We start from the raw sequence: 21673 nt of genomic DNA, 5'->3' as shown, positions 1-21673 counted from the left end.
TATTTTCAAAAACAACTCCTTCCATCGCTCTTCCTTATTACTGTAGTTGTAGGCTTAAAGTATGTTAGGATTTATTGGTGTTGCAGTTTGTATTTAAATAAATGTGCAAAATGATTGAATGTCTGCAGCCTGTTTATCAGGGGAATGTAGAAATTTCTGAACTCCAAATATGAGAATATAAACCAGAAGAGAAGCATTTCAGCTGTGACAACATACCTGTTTGCAAAACTTCACTTGTAAAAATATGATGCAGAGCTAAACAGAGACTGTGACTGAATATCTTATAAGAGCAGAAAGCTTCTCATTTCTTTGCCACTTAAAAAAAGGGGGAGAGGGGGAGAAAAGGGGGATTTAATATAGTTAACTCCATTAGACCAATCCTGATTTTAATATATTAATAAAACTTCCTATTTTGTAAAATCATTTTGCATGAAATTTTCTTACCTACATTAGTTTTCTATACTTTTATTCCTTCATTAAAAAAAGTTCATATGGTTTCCATGCCTCTTTTTATCAGAAATACAGATCTAATACTACCTTTCTTTTTTTTCTTTACAGTACATTTCTGTATCTGAAGTTCCTCGTAGTGTGGGCGCTAGTACTGTTGGCAGATTTTGTCCTGGAGTTCAGGTTTGAATATCTGTGGCCATTCTGGCTCTTCATCAGGAGCGTTTATGATTCCTTCAGATACCAGGGTTTGGTATGTATAACCTAAAATCACCATTTTTCGTGATTGATTTTCCTTAGTAGGAAAATCATGCAATGTTTTATGGCATATAGCATCTTTTATAGCAAATTTAGTAAATCTGCTGATTATTTTTTTCAGCAAGAGGAATTTTCAAGTGACTAGGTGGCTAATGTGGGATCTTGGCTTAAGCTAGACTGCCTATTTAATCTTTGGCAAATGGAAGTGAACTATATAACTATCAAGTTTTTCACCATAGGCAAATGGTGAAATTTTGAATTCCTGTGACTAGTGCATTGGTTTAGATACCTAAGTAAGAGAGTTACAAGAGTGAAATATGGATGAGCTTGCCTGTTTAAATATTTACTACTCTTTCTGTAAGTAAATGACAGTGCTGTTTTTTGTCGGAAGGAATAATATGGTTATGCTAATACTACATCAACTCAAGTGTAAATGAAAGTCTTCAAAATAATAAGGGACAAATACAGCTGTTTTGAAACTCACTGGAAGAGTAGGCAGGACCAAGTATTCCTGAGTTGCACATTTTCTTTTGTAACTGGATAAGTGTGTACTTTCACTGATTAGACTGCTCCATTTCTTTGTCCTGATAATAATTAACACTTAGCCTTTCTATGTTGAAATCATTGTAGTGTCAGCGTTAATAAATAAAGTGGTAATATTTGCTGGAATAAACTGAAACACTCTTCTTCTCTCCCCTTCTCCCCCCGCCCCTTTCTTTTAGGCCTTTTCAGTATTTTTTGTTTGTGTAGCATTCACATCAAATATAATATGTCTGCTCTTCATACCAATACAATGGCTGTTTTTTGCTGCCAGCACGTATGTATGGGTACAGTATGTCTGGCACACAGGTAGGTCACTCTTCTTTAATTACAATTTACTGATTTGAATATATATCTTATAATTTTTAGTAATATGCAACAACTAACAGAATAGGGTTTCTGCATATGTTTTAAGGTTCTTAACTACAGGTTAAATAAAATGTTCTTATACTATCCTTAATATGCTGATTTGCACTTGATATTCCTCTGAGTGAATCTTGTTGTAATCATAAAAGGTTGACTAATGGAACTGGAAGTGTATAAATACGAATTCCAGGACACTAAAGAATATCTGCTGACCTCAAAATACTCCGCAGCCATTCAAGAAATACAAAAAGTTCTGTGAAACAGTATTATGCTGTTCCTTCTACTTGACTAACTTGTTGTTAAAATTGGCTTATTGTTGAAAAAATAAAATACTATTATCATATTTATAGTTTAAATGTTTATTGGTAAAATGTGTGTGCCGGTTGATTCCACTTCTGAGTACAAAGGCTGATAATATCAATTGTTTGTTACTAATTTGCAGTGGTTGCAGTAATGGCTGCCCCAACAATTTGAGAGATGTATGGAAAAATCTTTTTTATATGCTTAGAATTTTTATTTTTTATTTTTTAATAAATCATGTGGTTTGAGAGTTTTTGGCTAGAGATTGGAGATTTTTGGTTTTTTAGTTTCCATGAGCTTTAAGACTCAACGTGGATTATGCATTTGTCTTTCCTTGCTCAAAAATTTTAGTAATACAATTTGAACTTTTCTTTTAAAAGGTGTTTTTCCCTACCCAAGTCCTTGGGATCTTGGGCTTTTGTAATATTCTGTGTTAGACTTGCAATCAGCTCACAAGAATTTGCAAGATAGCATGGATCATTTCTCAGCTAAATGGTAAAAGCAGTCATCTTTCTGACAAATTAGTCATTTATAATAATGGCAACGTGGGAGCTAATGTAAGAGACTGTGAACCAGTTGCTGCTCAATTTAAAATATGTAAAAAATCTGGAGCTATTTTTACAACTCTATTAAGATGTTAAAGTATTGTCTGAAATTGTTCCTCTCAGAGTTAATGTTTAGAAACCCAAAGCAAAAACCTGATGGGACAGTTTTAACTCTAGCTAGTGAGCTCTTTTAATATTTTAATTCACCCAACCTTGGGGATTCATCTTTTTAAATGCTCGTCTAAGTTGAGGGGAATTTGCTCTTGATGTGGTGGGTTTTTTTTTCTTTCTTTTTTTGTTTTTTTTTTTGTTTTGTTTTTGTTTTTGTTTTTTTGTTTTGTTTTTTGAGGTGGAAGTTATGTCCAGTGTCCTTTCTAGGTGGTATGTCTATCTGGCTGACATCTAGCTACAACTTTGCAGTCTCTGATTTTTCTTTCCTTCATTCCCGGCTGAATATTCCTGTTAAAAGTTTCTCATTTATGCACAGGGAAACTATTCAAAAGACCACAGTATAACATCAGTTTTCCACTGCCCAAGAGGATTAACACTTTACTTCTGCATGGCTACTATTTTACATTCTCATCAGTAGTGTTACAGGGAAAAATTAGTACAGCAGCCTGAATGTTCCCCTATTGTAAAGTTTGAGTTGGAGACTGTTTTCTCCATTACTCTATATAGAGTAACTAGTTCTGTGCTTACTCATTTATGTTTTCTCAGCTGATTTGCTTACATCTGGCACTAATCTATACCTAACTTGGAGAAAAAAAGTAGTCCAAGCTTACCCCTGCTCTGATTCAAAGATCACAAGCTCTAACATTACCTCATCTTCTGCAGTCTCTTCCATTTGTGTTCCTTCTCTGTACAGGGTTTTGTGCCAAGTTATTTCATTAGCTGTGCATCTGTTATTTTTCATTGGTGCCTTGCAAAAGTAATAAAGCAAGATAATGAGAGAAAAGTTTGAAGCTGTTTTTAAATCAGGCAACCTAGATATTTTACTCAATATACAATTCCATACATTTATGACTGAAAATTTCTTTTGTCTTTGAAATCTTTTAAAAATAACTTAAAAGTATCTGCTGCTTGTAATGTTATTACTCAGGCTTCTCTTTTTCTTCTTTTTTTTTCTTTCAATAGAGAGGGGTGTGTGTTTACCAACAGTATCACTGTGGATACTTTTTGTTTATATTGAAGCAGCGATTAGATTTAAAGATTTAAAAAACTTCCATGTAGACCTTTGTCGTCCTTTTGCAGCACACTGGTGAGTAGATTTCCACTCCTCCTTATTATCGTTTGTATCACCAGATAAACATTTAGGGCTTTTTATTTTGGTTGAAAGTTTGGCTGGCTGGTTTTCCCCTTGCCCTGTCCCTACCTGACATTAAATATTCCATGTAAAATGTATGCTAAACATTAACCAGGTGTAACCTTTCTGGAGATACAGTGCTTATGAGCTGTAGGGTGTTGAAGTTTTTGGAGCATTGATATTCATAGCATTTCTGGAAAGTTCTTTTCCTCAATTTATAAATTCTGTATTTACATAATGACCAGAAGGTAAAAGTAGCATAAAAGTATTTTCACTAATAGTTTGTGTATTCTGTTAAGACGTAAATGAATGAAATTACTTTTCTCTTTTGGGGGGGCGGGAAATACCATTGCTTATAAAGATTTACTTTTCTGTAACAAAGGACTCCTCCTCCTCCTCCTCCAAAAAAAGAAGAGATTCTCATGACTATCTGATTTCATAATTCACTATAGGATGTGAAAAAGCTTCCGGTTGAAAACCATGATAGAAAATCAAAGACATTATAGCACTACTTCTTTGGAAGTAGTAAGAGTGAGTTCAAGCAAAAGACTTAACTATAAAATATCTATATCTGGAAGAAAGATACTTCTATTCAGCAAGTTTTAGTGTGGTATGCGTTAATCAGGGTAGGTTCAAAATGGATCCTGCTTTTCCTGAAGTTATTTGGTCCAGTTCCCTATGATACAGTCTTGAATAAATCAGATATCTGTCACTTAAATTTATAGTGTCTACATTGTGCAATAAATCCCTTAAACTAATTAAACTCTATAAAAGATTACAAAAGCACTTCAGGAGCTGGGAAGAAAGGTCTTTCTGCTGCTGAATTGGATGCAAGCATTTCAACTTGTCATCGAGAGTTTTAGAATTATAGCTACAGCTGGCTTTATGCAATATGACAAAAGAAGCATTGGCAGAGATAATGTCAGATGCATATGCAAATGATTCCTGCACTCTGGGGTTTAGAACCCCAATTTGTGCAGTACTATTATTAAGCAAAGAATGAGAAGACTTTAATACAATTTGCATCTGAGTTTTTCTTTGATCTAGGGCACCTTTAGGGTTTAAAATGTAACTTCACTGTGCTTTCTTAAAATATTTGCCAAAGGTGCATTTATTTTTATACAGGGACGTTTGCCCATTGATTGACTATCCTCGTTAATAAATACACTAGTGTGATTTACTAGCATTCTATATTGCTGTAGTGGTCAAAAGTTAATGAGAATACTTAAATTCTGCACAAGGAAGTTACTCTATGAAGAAAGCTAGTTCAAAAGTTCTGTTATGCTTTTGTCATCCCTATCACCAAATGGACCAGTTGAGTCTGGTTGGAAGCAAAATTCTACACATCGTATTTATCAGAAAAACAGCTGGGAGAACTAAATTTAGAAGTTGTTCACTTGTAGCTGTAAGGTCAGCCTTCTAAACCAGGAGTTTACTAAGGCTTTGTGTGTTTGTCACCCACAAAAGATGTCTTAATTACAGCCATCCTCAATAGACACAACTGGTTACTGAGGCTGAAACTCCAGGGTCACTTCCTGCTGTGCCAGGTCTGGGCAAGGGCAGCTTTGGTCGCCACCAGAAATGCAGCAGCCCTGAAGCTCTGTGTTTCAGCTGCTTCTCCAACTTTTGTTTTCTGGTCTGTGCTGCAGTGAGAAGATGTTGCAGGTCCTGTTGCAGAGGCAGTATTTTGCAGAACCACTCTTTTTTTCTCTGATTTGAAGAGTGGTAGAAAAGAGAAAGGCTCGTAAGTTCTGAGGGTTGTGAATAGAAGGGGACTAAGGATCTGTTACTCCTTTCATTGTTCCAGATGGATTTTGTTACTCATCTCCCAGCATAATGTCACAAATATCACATGGCCCTCTAGGAACAAAGCTTAGGAAACCTCTGTTGTAGTTGGCTGTTATCTCTTCAAAAGATGCGTAATTCCTAGTCTGGTGCTTGTCTAAAAGCTGCTGTTGCTGTGCATAGTGCAATTGCATTGTCATAATCCTTTAATTTATGATACAGTTGATTGTTGTCTATAATGAATTGTAGCTGTGATTTCATCATGATTAAGAAATCCCTACATTTTAAAATGATAGAATTATTGTAATGCAGCAAAAACATTTTATATATCACTTTTCATAAAAACTTGTAAGCCAGGTGCATTTACAGCTATACATTTTATTAGTTTTGTAATGTGGTTATACTCTGGTTAATAAAGTTGTTCTTGTTTTGTTTTTCCTAGTATTGGCTACCCAGTTGTGACTTTGGGCTTTGGCTTTAAAAGTTACGTCAGCTACAAAATGCGTTTAAGAAAACAAAAAGAAGTGCAGAAGGAGAATGAATTCTACATGCAGCTTCTCCAGCAAGCTCTGCCCCCGGAACAGCAGATGCTACAAAGGCAAGAGAGGGAGGCAGAAGAAGGCAAGTTATTCTTATTACTTAATGTGTTTTGCCGTCATCTTGCAATGTAAAAAAAAAAAAAAAAAACGCCTGCTAAGGAAGAGCTTTACTAGTCTGTGTTGTTTTGGCTGAAAGTATTGCGAGCTTAGGAACAAAGGAGCTGAAAATAAAATTATTTTGGCCATAGTTAATATGAGAGTAAAAATGAATTGCCTTCCCTATTTAGTCTCCTCATTAGCAGTTGCATTAGTCTAGTCAGTTAGAGCTCTATGAAGATGTATTTATTACTAAACCCCTTGGTAACTGTGTCCTGCCTGTAATGAGAAAACTAGCCTTAAAATAGCATGACTTCTGAAACCCCCCCCCCGATTAACATAAGCTATAGTTATTGTTTTCTGCAGAAGTGATTGCATACTTAATGATTTTTTTGTATGTCACAGAATTGATCAATTTTAATAAACAGTATTTTTTTATTTTCGATATTGCAGCAGCCAAAGGATTATCTGATATGGATTCCTCAATACTTTTGCAGCACAATGGAGGCATTCCAGCTAATAAAAAATTATCTGCAACATTGCCAGAGCTAGAATATAGAGAAAAAGGGAAAGAAAAGGACAAGGATGCAAAGAAACACAACCTTGGAATAAATAACAATATTTTGCAACCTGTAGACTCTAAAATACAAGAAATTGAATACATGGAAAACCATATCAATAGTAAAAGATTAAATAATGATCTTGTAGGAAGTACAGAAAACCTCTTAAAAGAGGACTCATGCACTGCCTCATCCAAAAATTACAAAAATGTCAGTGGAGTTGTGAACTCCTCACCTCGCAGTCACAGTGCAACTAATGGGAGCATCCCTTCCTCATCTACTAAAAATGAGAAAAAACAGAAATGTGCTAGCAAGAGCCCAAGCACACATAAGGACTTAATGGAAAATTGTATTCCTAATAACCAGCTAAGCAAACCAGATGCGTTGGTAAGGTAAGTTTGATACGAGCATTGTGTGACAGCCTCTCATATCCTTTCTTGATTTCACTACATCAATTTTTGTTTTTCCTTAGAAAAATGTAACTTATGATCCCATAAAGAAAACAAAAGGGTCTAGTGATGGGATAAGATAACTTGCAGCTGGGTCTTTTGGGTTCTGCTCCTGATTTTTTGCATCTGGTTTACTATGGAACTTTGAGCAAGTTGCTTACTTTCTACCTCAGAATATAATACTGACCTACCTCACAGGGGTGTTGTGAGGCATAATAAATAGCTTTGACAATTATTTGAAAGAAGATGTGAGAAAAGTACAGAGTATTATTGCTGCTGAGCTCAGTGAATGTATTCTTGGCGAGCTCCTCATTTGGGTGGTCTTTACAGCTCCGGGGAATTCAGCAGGGCGTGATGGTGCCTAAAGTTTGGTTTTTGATTATTCATTTATTTTCCTTCTCTCTGAAATGTTTGGTTTTTGTTTTAATCCTCAGTTTACAAAAATGGATGCACAGTATCAGCTGCTATGTAACTCCATAATCAGAAGAGAAGTTCAGACTCCTGCTTGCATACCTCCTACCTTGTTAGCTTAACTGCAACATGTAGGGATTTAATTAAGCTGCCTTATGAACTATCAAGTTTGAAAAGGTTGCATCTTTGCATGTGCTTATCTAAATGTTTAAACACAAATGTATTTTTGAGAAGCATCTAAATAGTTGCAGCATTAGCACAAGGGATACAGGATAGACTCTGCAGACTTTGGTAGCAAATGGACTGGAGTGTTTCCTGCACACGCCCAAAGGATGAGATCACTCTTCAAGAGAATCTAGCATGAGAAGAGTTGTTCATAGTCATTGTGCCAGGTCTCATGCTATTATAGGCACAGTCTTGCATAATCTTTATTAGTTTTTCAAGATCTAGTTAAAATCAGCTAAATTGTTGGCCCTGCCATTCAGATGGTTTTAACAGGTTTTAATTTTTGATTTAATTTTATTTGCAAGCACTAGCTCATTTCTTTTCAGCTCAACTGAGACTTATATATCTTTCCTCTCTGATGTCTTTGCCCATCTCCTGAAGTCTATTTATAGATAACAATTACATCCCTGATATAGTATGACAATAGCATTTCCTGAAGAGTACTTCAGGATATCATTGGAGGTGTGTGTGGAAAATAGAATTTTCAGAGATGATAGTATTCTATTTCCACACTACTGTACCAGCTAACAACAAAACTGAAATGTTTGGGGTAGTGATGGTGATTTGTTTGATCTTTTTTTTTTTTTAAATATAATTACCTATTCTAATGCCATTCTTGAGGACTGCTTTTTTTCCATCACAGTTCTAGGTAATTAGGTAAAATTGTTTCAGAGCATGGAGCTCATCAGAATAGAGTAATCATGGCAGGTGTTTTCCTGTCATTTGTATTTCACTTTTTTTTTTTTTTTTTAAATCAGGTAACAATCCTAAGGCAGTTAACATTGTAAGAAAGCAAAAATACGTTACTTATATAATATTGAGTCCTACTCCCAAATCACTAACAATGAGCAAGAAGTTCTCTGCAAACTAATAGTGACTGGGGGGCTGCAGTTTTGAAATTGAAATATACTGAGGAAAAAATAAAAAAGGGGCGGGGGATTAGATGACCACTATTAATGTTCTATTTCAAGCGTAGCAAACTCTGTTTTGAAATTAGTATAGATGAGTCAAACACGTTGTTACTGCATTTGCAGGGACATCAGTTTGCAGGGACACCTGGGGTTCAGTTAAGCAGAACAAATTTTTGCAAAAGCAAAGGCAAGAGTAGGCTTATGTTAGAAGTCAGCCTGTATAAAGGGATACCTTATCCCACCACATACTAACTTTATACCTTTCTGCTTTTTAAGAATATCTTTGTGGTGGTTTTTAGTCTTTTAAGGATAACATCTACTGCAAACACTTTGTGTCCTAAACATGAGTCCTGAGACATACATTGTTGTCATTTACTACCAAAAGAAATGCTTGTAAGAAAATAGTGTGTAACTGTTCAAAATGGGGATAGTGATATGTCTAGAACAAAACTATTACACAATTAAGCGCTTTCCTACACTCCTGGCATCTGTCTCCCTTTTCGCGTGTACTGAACATTCATTGATGATGTTACAGCAAATCCTTGTTGGCTAACTTTAGTGGCAGATCAGGCTCACTTTCCTTTTGACAATTGGACTTCTGAATCTGGCCTGTCTCTGAGAATTTGTGCTATATGAGTACAGTTACTTGAATAAAAACATTATTTTCTCCTCTGACATACTTCTGGCAATTCAATATCCAGACTAATTGATGCATGCTGTCTGTAGAAGACTTGCATGAAGCAAATAATGACCAGCTAGTTAATCTCATCTGTGAACCAAATTCATCTTGATTAATAGGGTGCAGATGGCCCTGTCTTCAGCAGAGCTGCCTCTAAATAATCTCATGCAGGACTGCTTTATTTGTATGTTGCTAGTTTCAGATGGGCATCTCTTCAAATGGCTTATTTGCTTGCTGAAGAAGAGGACGGCTCAGTTTGCCATTTTTTGCAGTTCTGCGGTTGACTATTGGGTTGTTCATAGATTCTCAGAAAAGAGAAAGGAAGCACTTCATAGGATGACCTGCCAGACCAAGAGTTTTGTTCTCCATAGCTATGATAAGCAATCAGATTTAAATATCACATGTTTTGGGGTTTAATCTATACATTGAGATTTCTAGATGCTATTCCTCCGATGTAGGAAGCCCTGTTCCTGATCCGGTTGTCATTGTAATTGTACAGTTGGATTTCTCATACAGAAATGAATATGTAGTAAACTAGGGTGCACCCTTACAGAAATCTAGCTACTCTAATTCTCTGGGTAGATGGCTAATGTACTCTAGGAATATCTTTATGCAATATAGCCTTACTCTGCTCTGAAAGTGAATGAAGCCACTTCATTCCACTGTTTGTTGCGAGTTTCTGTGTGATGTGTGGGTGTGATGTGGCTGTTGTGCTGTAAATTCATGTAGCTGCTTATTGTGTACTGATTTCCCCTTGCAGGTAGGCCGTGAGCAGTTAAAGCAATAACTTCCTGTGTGTTGCTGCTCATGCCGTTTTTTATAAATGTAGATAAGTGAAATCATTCATGAAATCTTGCTTCTATTCTGACTGAGTACATGACTCCTACACCAACAGATACATTTCTAAATACGCACACCAAAACAGCTGTTTTGGAAAGCATAAACTTACCTGACAAACTGCATGGGATAGAATGCATTTAAACTTCATATTTACTTTTTCTACCTGTCATTTATGCTGTCCCTGAGTTGCAAAACATTTGTTCATTGTCTTCTCTACTTTCAGTGGTATTACTCATCCCCACTATTAAACTTTCAGTCTGCATTGAGCCTGCACTCTGAAAAGGGCAGTGTGAAGTCCTGTGAATGTGTGTCTCTTCCAGATCTGATCTGCTGAGCTTCCAAGTAAAGATGCTTTTTATAACTTCTTGTCCAGCAGATTCACTGTAGGATGTCAAAGCCAAGCTGCTTTCCTTTTGTGTTCACAGATGATTTCCCTGAGATGACTAATCAGTATTAAATGTAAAGTATGCCTTAAGACTGCTAGGGACTACGGATTAACAGCAGTTATTTGAGACAATAAAGATTTTTTTTTTTGAGAACAAGGCAGTCTTATGTGCTTGCTAACTTTTTTTTCTTAAACAGTTGATGTAACACATTATATCTAAAAGGTTACTGTTACATAATTTAAAAGTAATATTATATTAACCAAATATAAACTTAATTGAAGCGAGGATTTTTTTTTTTGTTCTACCTGGTGAATAGTTAGTGCATGTGTGTTTAGGTAGAATTTCAGAAGTATCTTTATATCTAGTTTTTCTGAGATGAAGGAAAACATTGCATGTGAAACACATTTTAACAGTTTTTACTGTTTTTAAGTGTTTAGTTTCCTGGAGAGGAAGTTACTGATCCCTCCTCCCCGCCTTTATTTATTTATTTATTTATTTATTTTTGTAAGTTTGCTCCTACAAGTGGAACTAGCAGCTACTTCAGGTGTATGCTAAATTCAGCTGTTTGTCAAGCAGTTGATCATTGCATCTCAGCTGGCATGTGAACTGCTCGTTTCCCAACGTTATATAATTGGGCCACTGGAGTCGTAAGTTTGGTAGTGTTTTAACATCGCTTACCAATAGCTACCAGAGCAAGCCGACTCCTTGTTACTGTTTCACTGTCAGTTCTAAAATGCAGCAAGTTTTGTTCACGTTTTAGGGACCTGATCTGTGAAAAAAGCCCTAGCTGTAATCATAGCAGAAATTTCTTCTATGTATTATATAGCGGTAATCATGTTCTGCTTCTAGCTATTTGTACCTTTAAAAAAGGAAAAAAAAAATGGCAGTGCAGCTTGGCAAAACTATTTGTATCTACAGAAATCTTGCCTTTTGGCACATAAGGAGTTGAAACAAGCTGTCTTATGTACTAATTATTCTCATAGATAACTTTGATTTCTTCTGGTGATTGGAATAATTTTTGCATTGTACATTGGAGCTTTGCTACTTGCATGTTTATATAGGAAGGTTTTGGAATGGCAAAACTGAAAGTTTTTTAGGCTCTTTAGATTTTTTTTTGGAGGGTCAGTATGTTGCTGTGTTTTCTTCTGCTTGCAGAGAAATAGTTTCTAAGAATAGGGAACTCTTCACTGCAGAGTACAGTAAATTTAAGGGGCTGCAGGTTAACAGCATCATCTGCTTGTAAACAAGAATATTCTATTGGCATACGGTCTACTTGAATATGTTTTAGCTGTGTAGATAGGAAGGTTTACTGATCTTCCATGGACAACTGAAGCATCCAGAGTTTGAGAAATTTTTGTTTAAGTTTAATCTTGACTTTGATTTGCAGTGAAAGACTTAGTGAATGGCAGATAGCTCTCGTTTTCCTGCAAGTATTACTCCAGATCCCCTTGACCCTTGCTGCTTCAGAGTAAAAGGAAGACTATTTTAGGCTTGGAGCATGCTTTACAAGTTCAGATCCTTAAATCTCTAGCTATTAAAGAAAAGAAAAATTCTGCAGAGGACAGCCTCCTGAAACACTGCGCGGAGGTGAGGACCTCCATGAGGCATTGCCTGTGTGTGCAGGCAGGATCTGAGTTGTGTATCGTAAGTTTATAATACTTCTGCTGCTCACAAATTTCCTGAACGCAGCCCTGGGTGGACACTTTTACTTCTATCGAGTATAAGGGAAGGTAGCAGCTCACAGCCTTAAATATTTCCTCCTGGTTGGGGAAGTAAGCGTCCTTTCATTCTTGTGGCTTATTCCCTCCTCCTGCTCACCTTCACGTCTGCTCTAGGATCACGCGGGCTTCAGCTTTCTCCGCAGCGCCGTCTGAGCCAGCCCTGTGAGCGCTGCTGGTACCGAGCTTTCGTTGAAAGCAGCAGGAATGCCGTGAACCAGATGGCTTAAGAAGTTGGAACTAATGCCAGTATTCTGTTGCCAAAAATGCTAATTCAGCTTGTCTTGTGCCAGCACCTCTAATTTGTTTGGGCTTTACCTGATCAGAGCTTCTCTTTTTTTTGAATTAATACATACCCAAAATAAAGGACAGTACCTCTCACTGGAGCAAACGTGGCATAGTCTCAGTTACAGAGAGAAGTCTTGTTGTGCTGCTTGAAGTTGTCTTATTTTCACAATTATCACTTTATTTTAGAGAGGTATATTGAAATTATTTATGTATACTTGTCAATATAAACTGTACGTGACTTATGATATGCACAATCTTTCTTTACATTATGCTACCAGCCATTAGATTTGTGAGAACTTACATTAAAACCAGTCAACTGTTAGTGTAAAACCAGTCAACTATTAGCATACAGTGGTGTGTTCATGCTTACTAGGCATCTTTCATTCTTCAATTAATAATTTGCTTTTTCCAAAATGTTTGATTACCACTTACTGGAAAATGAAATTGAACTATTATATCGTTACCTCAGCACTGTTCGGCTCTGTCAGTGAGTGTGGTGAAAAGAACATACCTAGTAATTCCTGCTGGTGTCTTTTCCATTTTTGGTTTGAATGCAACAGCTAAATGGTTGAATGACCTTTGGTTAGGTTTGCAAATTCTTTTATTCCCCCAGAAGGTACAGGATTTGCAGTCTTCAGTATGAAATGTATGCTTGCTTAGTACTGTTATTTGTCTAATAGGTACAAGAATTAACTGGTATTTTTGCATATATGTTTGGCCACAATTTATACTATATTAAAATGAGTTCATATTACCAACAGAGTAGTTCATATATAACTAGGAAGATAGTTTAGTACAACTATGGAAAGTGGGATCCAAGCTGGATGAGTGTATGGTAGACCATACTCCATGTGGGCTATTTCTTGCTGTTAATTTATCCAGTAGACCCCTTTGGCTCAGTTCCAGCTTCTGTTGCAGATGTGCTTTTATGAAATAAAGTAGAACATACATGAGTACGTACATATATACATGACTTTTGTGATTCTACATTTAACTTCTTGATTCATTTGTTCACTCACAATGTTCTTATGCCTTGTGTCACTACATATCATTCTAGCATTTTAGGTTGAGATTTTCCTACATTTAAGTCCAAAAGAGTTAATTATCATTAACTCATCATCATCATCACTGACACATCATTATGGGGACAAATAGCTATTTTCTTTAATCTGCAATAGGGAATGTCAATAAGGTTAATTTACTTTGGTTTTCTTTTTGGCTTTTGTGACTATTTCCCCCCAAATGTTGATGTTCAGCTTTTGTTAATTTTATATTGAACTTTAGGAAATAAGTATTTTTAACTGCTTTTTGAATACTTAAAATTTGTAAATCAGTAAATGATTGAGCAAATGAATATTGCATGTGAATAACAGTCATATTTGCTTTCATATAAATCGGTATATAACACATTGTTTATTTATTTTTTTTTAAAGATTGACTTATTCACCTATTGTGTTTTTATTCTAAGAACCAATAATCTCATTTTGAAAATATGGGAAAAAAGATGATAAGCTGCATGTCTCTCTTTAGAAATTTGTGTTTCACTTGATCAATTTTGGTTGAAAATGTTTTAATTAGTAAGCTTGACTGGACCTTCGTGAAGTTTTTAAGGCTATAATTACGTGTATAGCGTATGGCCTCTGTTTAGGAGAAATTAAAACTAAATTTTCCTGACTCATCAGCTGTGAATGACTTAACATGCACTGTTCATTCAACATGTAAATCATATAGTTTAAGGAAAAAAAAAACACTTAGGTGAGAATTCAGCAGTGTGCTCCATAACTTATCTATTAGTAACAAATTAAACTCTGAATTTGTTGAGAAAGATAAAATTGGTTCGTATGTGCACCTGTTTGCAACTTCTCAGGCTCATCTGTTTCATTTCTGCTTGAAGAGGAAAAAAATTAATTCTGTAGGATTTGTATTACAACTCTGCAATACTTGGAGGAAAATAAAATGCCCATGAGAGATTGTAAAGTGTTATATAACTGTATGTGTATAGCTGTACATTTATAGTTATGGTGTGTGTGTGTGTTTTCCTTCAGAATAAACAGCAGAGTAATACTCTGCCTGACAATGTATGACCTGTGTCTTGACAGTGGACTGTGTGGAACATCGTTAAATCAGATGCTTACTGTTGTTCACTGCACACCTGTGACACCAATGGTTTATAGAAGAATAGAATAGCAGATCCCTGCTGAAAAGTTAGATCACATAACATGAGAAGGAATGCCAGTGTGATATGTGAAAGAGGGCAAGGCTAGACAGAAATTATAAATATTAGAGCAGATAGTGTGATGTTTATTCTGTGCTTATTATCATAGAAAAATGTTGAACCTTTAGGTAATTGGGAAATATAGTTGAAATTGTCTTTTTAAAATGCTGCTTCTTTCTTAGATTGGAACAAGATATTAAAAAGTTAAAGGCTGACCTGCAAGCAAGCAGGCAGATTGAACAGGAGCTTCGTAGTCAGATCAGTTCTCTGACTAACACAGAACGAGGAATTCGGTCTGAAATAGGACAGCTCCGGCAAGAAAATGAACTGCTTCAGAACAAGTATGTATTTCTACAAAGCTGTGTAAATTAGTAACAACTGTAGTTTGGTAAAGGGAAATACTACCTCAAGAGTCTACAACGTTTGAGGTGTGTGCCTGCGTATCCAGCCAGACCTGTTTGGTCTGCAGTGACAGCAATCTATTTAGTTTGTTTTGTTTTATTTTTTAAATGGTCAAGTCCTCTGTTAAAAACCTGTACCTGTTACTTTCCAGATTACACAATGCTGTACAAATGAAACAAAAAGACAAACAAATGATCAGCCAGTTGGAGAAGAAACTAAAGGCAGAGCAAGAAGCACGAGCCTTCGTAGAAAAACAGTTAATGGAAGAAAAGAAAAGAAAGAAATTGGAAGAAGCAACTGCTGCACGTGCTGTTGCATTTGCTGCTACGAGGTACTTGATACTACCCCCAAAGCCAGCTCTACTCCTGAAATGTAGCCATTGCCACTAAAACTCATTCTGTTTTCATTTGTGTTTTTGTTTTGCTTTTTTTCCCCCTCTCTGCATAAAGGAGTAATCTGTATATGATATGTATTGCAGTATGGAACCTTAGTTTATGCAGGCTTGTTTGTACCTGAGCAAGGGGAGATCTCTTTTCATGAGGTTGAGTCTCAGTGCTCATATGCATTAAGGTCACAGGGTGATGATTTTGTTCTGTATTACCTGCTGTTCATAGATTGTACAAGCATAGAGATGCTGTACCATGTATGGGTACTCCAGTTAAAAAGAGGAATGTCCCCTTTCAGGGGAGCTCTGAATCAAGGTTTTTGTACAGCGACCTTGGCCAAAATACGGTCTTTACCTCACATCTCAAAAGTATTCCGCTCTAACTGCGGATTACCGGTGGTGCAGTACAGTACAGTAGAGTTTCAACAGTACTGCAGGTATATAGTTGGAAAGCCTTTCAAGATGAAAGCATAGCATGAATATAGATAGCTTTAATCTACAGTGCTCTCAATGTCTAAAAATAATTTCTGCTTTTTGTTGCCATATTTCATAAATATTCCAAATTTCCTGATATCAAGGAATAGCACTGAGTAACTTTTTGCAGCTTTTGGTATTTTTAACGCAAGGTAAGTTCTTTTGCTGAGAAGAACAAAGTTAGCTTCCTCTTCTATCCTTCAATATTTATATTAATTTTCATGATATAAACAATCCAGAATTGACAGCTTCATTCTTATTTCACCTTCTTTTCTTTTAATATTTATTTTGCAGAGGAGAATGTACTGAAACTTTACGGAATCGCATTCGAGAGCTGGAGACAGAGTGCAAGAAGCTAACAATTGATATAAAGCTGAAAGAAGATCAGATAAGAGAACTAGAAATGAAAGTGCAGGTAATGAGAAAGCAGGAAGGGCTTGAACTGGCATCACAATGAGTGCTTTCAACCTTCTGAAATTGGTGAATCTACATAGGAGGCAATCAACACCTTCAAGATTTGGGCTGTTCAGATGTTTGTCTTACCCACGTTCTTACAAAGCCTAATGTATGAGAAAGGCTAATAGTCTTAGCTCCCCACCAGTTAATTATTTAGTAATTACTAATTTTTTTCTGAAATAATGGTCTGGATAAACTGAGGAGAACATAATCCCCTCAATTACTTTTTTTCCTTATGTAAGGAGCTTGTTGCCAATCTACACATTATAAATTTCACTGCTAAGAACTAAGATTGTTTTCTCAATGTTTTACTCACTGGCTAATGTTTGTTTTTGTTTTTTGGTGCAAGTGCTTGAATAGTGAAGGTACGTTGTGGTAGATTTGTCACAGACGTGCTGTCTGGTGTGTTAAAGCTTAAATGCTTGAGTTGAAGTTGACCTTATTCCTTTAAAGTGTCTATTCCTAAAGATATACTCAGATTGTCAACTGAGAATTTGCCTGTTAGTTCCTTAACTTTGAAGATACATGTACTTTAAATCTTCTGTTTTTTTAGAGGCTTTTTAGAATACATCTTATGTTACTGTGAACTTGTTTTCAAATAACATGCAACCTTGCCATTCCTGGGTTTACCAACCCATGAAAACTAGCTCAGGTTATCTGCTAAGAATGTGTACAGCCATCCATAATCAAGCTTTTTTGTTATAATCTTTAAACCATTAGAGAAGCTATTTTTGGTAGGTATTAGTATTTCCCCCATAATTTTATTTTTTAATTGATTTTAAAACCGTAGAACTGTGTTTTACAGTATTTCTGTTTTTCTTAGTCAGCTGAAATGGTGATACATACACCCCAACTGCAACGTGACTTTGTCTTCTAGGTACAAAATACTCACTCCCTCCTTTTCTGTTTTACGTTTCTAGATTTGCAGCACAATCAGGTTCAGTGTGGGAAGTGTTCTGGGATAAAGAATCCCTCTCATCAAACAATTGTAATAGCTTAAAATGCAGTGTTTATTTGGTATCACTTTAAATTGTCCAGTGAAAGATCGGTCCCCAATATAGCCTTATAGGAAATGTTTTCGTGTTCCGGAGCTGAGTTCTCTGCGTCTCCAAATGAACACTGTGCAGCTTCTTAGAGGGCACGTGGAAGTGATCAGGAGGATCTTTAGAAGGAGGGTCTCCAATGATACTGATGATAGAGAGCTGAGAAGCAGAGCAAATATATTTGCTCACTGCACTGTAATTATTCTTTGTACAATATAGCTTTAATCACTTGTATGATGGTCATGTATAATTACTGGCAGTGGTAATGCAGTGTCCTTAATTAACCATCATTTTAATTTTACAGCATTGATACCAGACCCAGTGGCATGCTGTGGGGAAAAGGAAAGACTTCTCGGTATGTCTCGTGTGTAAAGTCTATGTGAATAACGTTTGTCCTAATTACTCCTCCAGGAACTGCGGAAGTACAAGGAAAACGAGAAGGATACGGAGGTGTTAATGTCAGCACTTTCAGCCATGCAGGATAAAACACAGCACTTAGAGAATAGCCTGAGTGCAGAGACAAGAATCAAGCTGGATCTGTTCTCTGCATTAGGAGATGCAAAACGGCAGCTTGAGATTGCCCAAGGTAACGTGTGGTAATTTAATTCAACTGGTAGCACTGACTGAAATGGTGGAAATATGACATAAAGAGTACCCTGCCTTTTAACATCCATGGCCGTGGGTTACAGCCTCAAGTCACCAAAGCATTTCAGGTTTCAGTGTCATTTTTTTTGTCCTTCATGCTTTTGTGAATGTGAGCCTAAACACTTCAGCTGATCAGCCTGATTTCCCCAAGCTATTGATCTGAAAATAACATAACCACATCTTGGTATTTGAGTGAATTTATGATCGTCTGTATTTTTACAAGCCATTACCCTAAAACTGGAGAGCTTTTTTTTTTAAAAAAAAAGAATTAGAATATATAATAATAGTTGTCATATTTTAAGCCCTGTCCTTGAGTCTTAATCATAGTAGTGATAGCCTTGAACTAATTAAAAATATAAAAATACTGGTTTTAAACCTCCCATCGGTGATATAAGGAGCTGATGCTGCTGTCTCTGTTGAGCTGCTGTTGCAGCCACCAGAGGGAGCATTAAGCCAGGACAAAATCATGTGCAGACTGTACTTAGTTCAGCTGATCATGAGACAAAATTAAATAACTTTGTGACTTAGTATCTATTTAACTTCCTTGTGGAAGTTTGCTTGGTTGCAGGAAACTTTGATCAGAAAGAGAATTTTTATTTTATTGTAATTTTATTGGGCTTTCTCTTTACCTAGTTTCATAGATTTTATAGTAATGATATTGTAGATGTTCACAAAGGGAATTTAGAAAACCAATGAGAATAGGACAACTGTAAAAATAAGTAACGCATTTAATAAGCAAACACTTGTACTCCTGCAAGGTGCTTGTAAAATACAAACTGACAAGGGCAGGAAAATAATTGAGCTGTAAAAATAATCCTTTGGTATAGTGCAGCTGTGAATTCAAACAGTGCAAAATCTAATGGAAGTGATATGCCTAGTTGGTAACTAAAGGTAATTAAACACAGTTCATCAACATAAATGGGAAGTTGCATGGATTGCACTGTTATTGGTATCTCAGAAAGCTGAAACTCTTCTGGGTGTTTCACTTCAACAGTTCTTACTGCTGGGCAATTGGGGGAAGGTGAAAGCATGCCACTGGTTTTAAGTGATGCTATTTGCTGTTTCAGGGCAAATCATTCAAAAAGATCAGGAAATCAAGGACCTAAAACAGAAGATAGCAGAAGTTATGGCAGTAATGCCCAGCATAACATACACTGCAGCCACCAGCACTCTGAGTCCTGTTTCCCCACATTACTCTTCCAAATTCGTGGAGACCAGCCCTTCTGGACTTGATCCCAATGCCTCTGTTTATCAGCCCTTGAAGAAATGAATGCCAATTTTCTTTTTGCCCAGTAATTTTGTCATGCTGAAGGCATCACACAGGAGTGTCTCTTGCAGTCAAGATGAAATTGTATTGTGTGAGACTGTATTTGTTGTCATTTAAAACAGGAAAAAAGAACATCTGGATTGACTAGAACTTCCCATCAGTTTTTCTTGTAAATTTTTAGAAAACCTCACAGAACTTTGCAATTTATTTTCCTTGGCCAATGCATTAAAAACAATTCTTGGTTTTCAAGTAGCCAATTTTGCCTTTTTATGTACTCTTGCATGGTTTCCTCTTGAAAAATACAAGGCTTTGCTTGATTTTGAACCCTTTCTTTTTTGTTCTTTTTTTTTTTTAATCAAGTTGAATTTGCAAATCCGAGTTATTAAGAAATAGTGAGGAAAAAACTATAGTTTTTATAATGAAAGGGTTAAATAATCTAACAAAGCTTTGATTTATAGATGTATTAAATACAAATATGTGATATTGCAGAAAATAATTTGGTTACCCCTCAAAGGACCAAACAAATTTCAGGGGTGTTGTTTAAGGGAAAGAATAAGTAAGAAATTAGATGATGATGTGACGGTGGTTGTTGTGTGAAATATTTATATTCCCATTCGTGTTTTTAGTCATTGAGAATTGCTAACAGTCTTGTTCACAGTGCCTTGGGAAAAGACATTTCAAGAGGAAACTTGATAGTTTAAACTATTTTTCCCCCTTCACTGTCATCTAGCTTATATATCAAGCTCATTACAGAGTCTACTGCAAATTGTACATGGTAATTTGGATGTTCATTATAAACCAAGGTTACATCTTATGTTTATTTTGATATAAACTCAGCAGTGTTCTGTAACTTGCCTTGATTATACTGCATCGTGGAAGGCACAATATTAATACAGGAAGCGTTATTGTGAAGGCGGAACTGTGCAATGTACTGTATACAAGAGACTGTAAAGCTGGCTAATAAAAGCTGCAGTTCTGGGTTTTTTATTTTATTCAACTGTGATTTACACTTTATATCACCTTATGTTTGACAATTGAAATGGAGCTGAATATTTTTCAGCTGTTGTGCCAAGGAGTTTTTAAAGAGCTTTTTTTAAAAAAAAGAAAAAAAATACCCTCATAAATTGCACAAAGGTTTAAGTTAAAATGTATATTATACATTGATAGAAAGTGTTTGCACTGGCAACTTTGGAAGTGTTTAAGATTTTTTTGGGGGGGTGGGATTGAAGGGGTGGGATGCAAAATTGTATTGAAGGCTAGCAAAATTAAAACCCAATATTATTATTTTGTGAACATGCAGTGGACTCTGAAAGGACAAGGTGGTTCTTAAAGGAAAATTTCTTTTTTTTAAGTTTCATGTTAATTGGCATGTATGACTCATTTAAAAAAATGAAGTAGGACACGCAAGTCAATAAAATAGAAGCATTAAAGATTCATCATTTTAATCACAGATATTCTTTTGGGATAAAACTTCTAGCTTTAGCCAGGTGTGCATGTTGCTGTCATTTGCATTTTTGAATCATCTTGTGTAATTGTCACCATAAAAATGTTACTCAGAAATGTCATAGGTTTTTCATCTTTGTGCAAAACATGAAATATTGTCACTGACTTTTTTGTGTTGAGGTTCCCCCATTTTGCTGCCTACTTTGGCACTATTTTCGTTAAATACTTGGTCTTGGCTGCATTCTTTTTTTCTGTGGGGTTTACAAAGAATAAACTTTTTCTTGCAGATTAAAAAAAAATTTTTTTGCCTTTTTAACTGACCTGATTTAGCTTGGTATAAGGAATACATTTTGTTTAAAGAGCATCTTAAATTTTTTGTTATCTTTTTGCATGTATTTTCTCTATTATTCCAGGTAAGTCTTTTCTTTTGCAGCAGAACTTCACTTTTGTGAAACAGAAGGAAGAACAGATGCTTCTGCTATTCAGTGTACAGACTTAAGTTACCCCATCTGTGGGCTTTAAAAAATAGATACGTGTAATTTCTTGAGAATTGCAACAGTATGTCTTTAAGTTTAGCCTCTGTTCCTTTGTTCCTTTTCAGCCCTTCTCTCGTCTGCAAAAGCAAAGCCAAGATGGACAATTTGGGAGTTTTTAGCATTGTCCTTGTCTAGACAAAAAGAAAGAACTACTTGTCCCT

The 21673-nt window shown here is 35.9% G+C and overlaps 1 protein-coding gene across 1 annotated transcript in view; it reads left to right on the top strand.

Annotated features, from left to right (window-relative positions):
- The window catches only part of MACO1 (macoilin 1), a 30080-nt gene extending 8822 nt beyond the window's left edge, over nt 1-21258 (top strand). The window contains exons 2-11 of the mRNA XM_062594282.1: nt 559-700; nt 1428-1554; nt 3591-3714; nt 5987-6165; nt 6633-7131; nt 15044-15202; nt 15415-15594; nt 16417-16537; nt 18033-18207; nt 19334-21258. Coding sequence (XP_062450266.1) covers nt 559-700; nt 1428-1554; nt 3591-3714; nt 5987-6165; nt 6633-7131; nt 15044-15202; nt 15415-15594; nt 16417-16537; nt 18033-18207; nt 19334-19536 — 1909 coding nt within the window. The 3' untranslated portion in view covers nt 19537-21258. The remainder of the gene's footprint in view (nt 1-558; nt 701-1427; nt 1555-3590; nt 3715-5986; nt 6166-6632; nt 7132-15043; nt 15203-15414; nt 15595-16416; nt 16538-18032; nt 18208-19333) is intronic.
- The last annotated feature ends 415 nt before the right edge of the window (nt 21259-21673 follow it).

This window comes from Rhea pennata, chromosome 23, assembly GCF_028389875.1.
Source record: "Rhea pennata isolate bPtePen1 chromosome 23, bPtePen1.pri, whole genome shotgun sequence".
Classification (NCBI taxonomy): Eukaryota; Metazoa; Chordata; class Aves; order Rheiformes; family Rheidae; genus Rhea; species Rhea pennata.
This window is presented reverse-complemented; position numbering and strand designations above follow the sequence as displayed.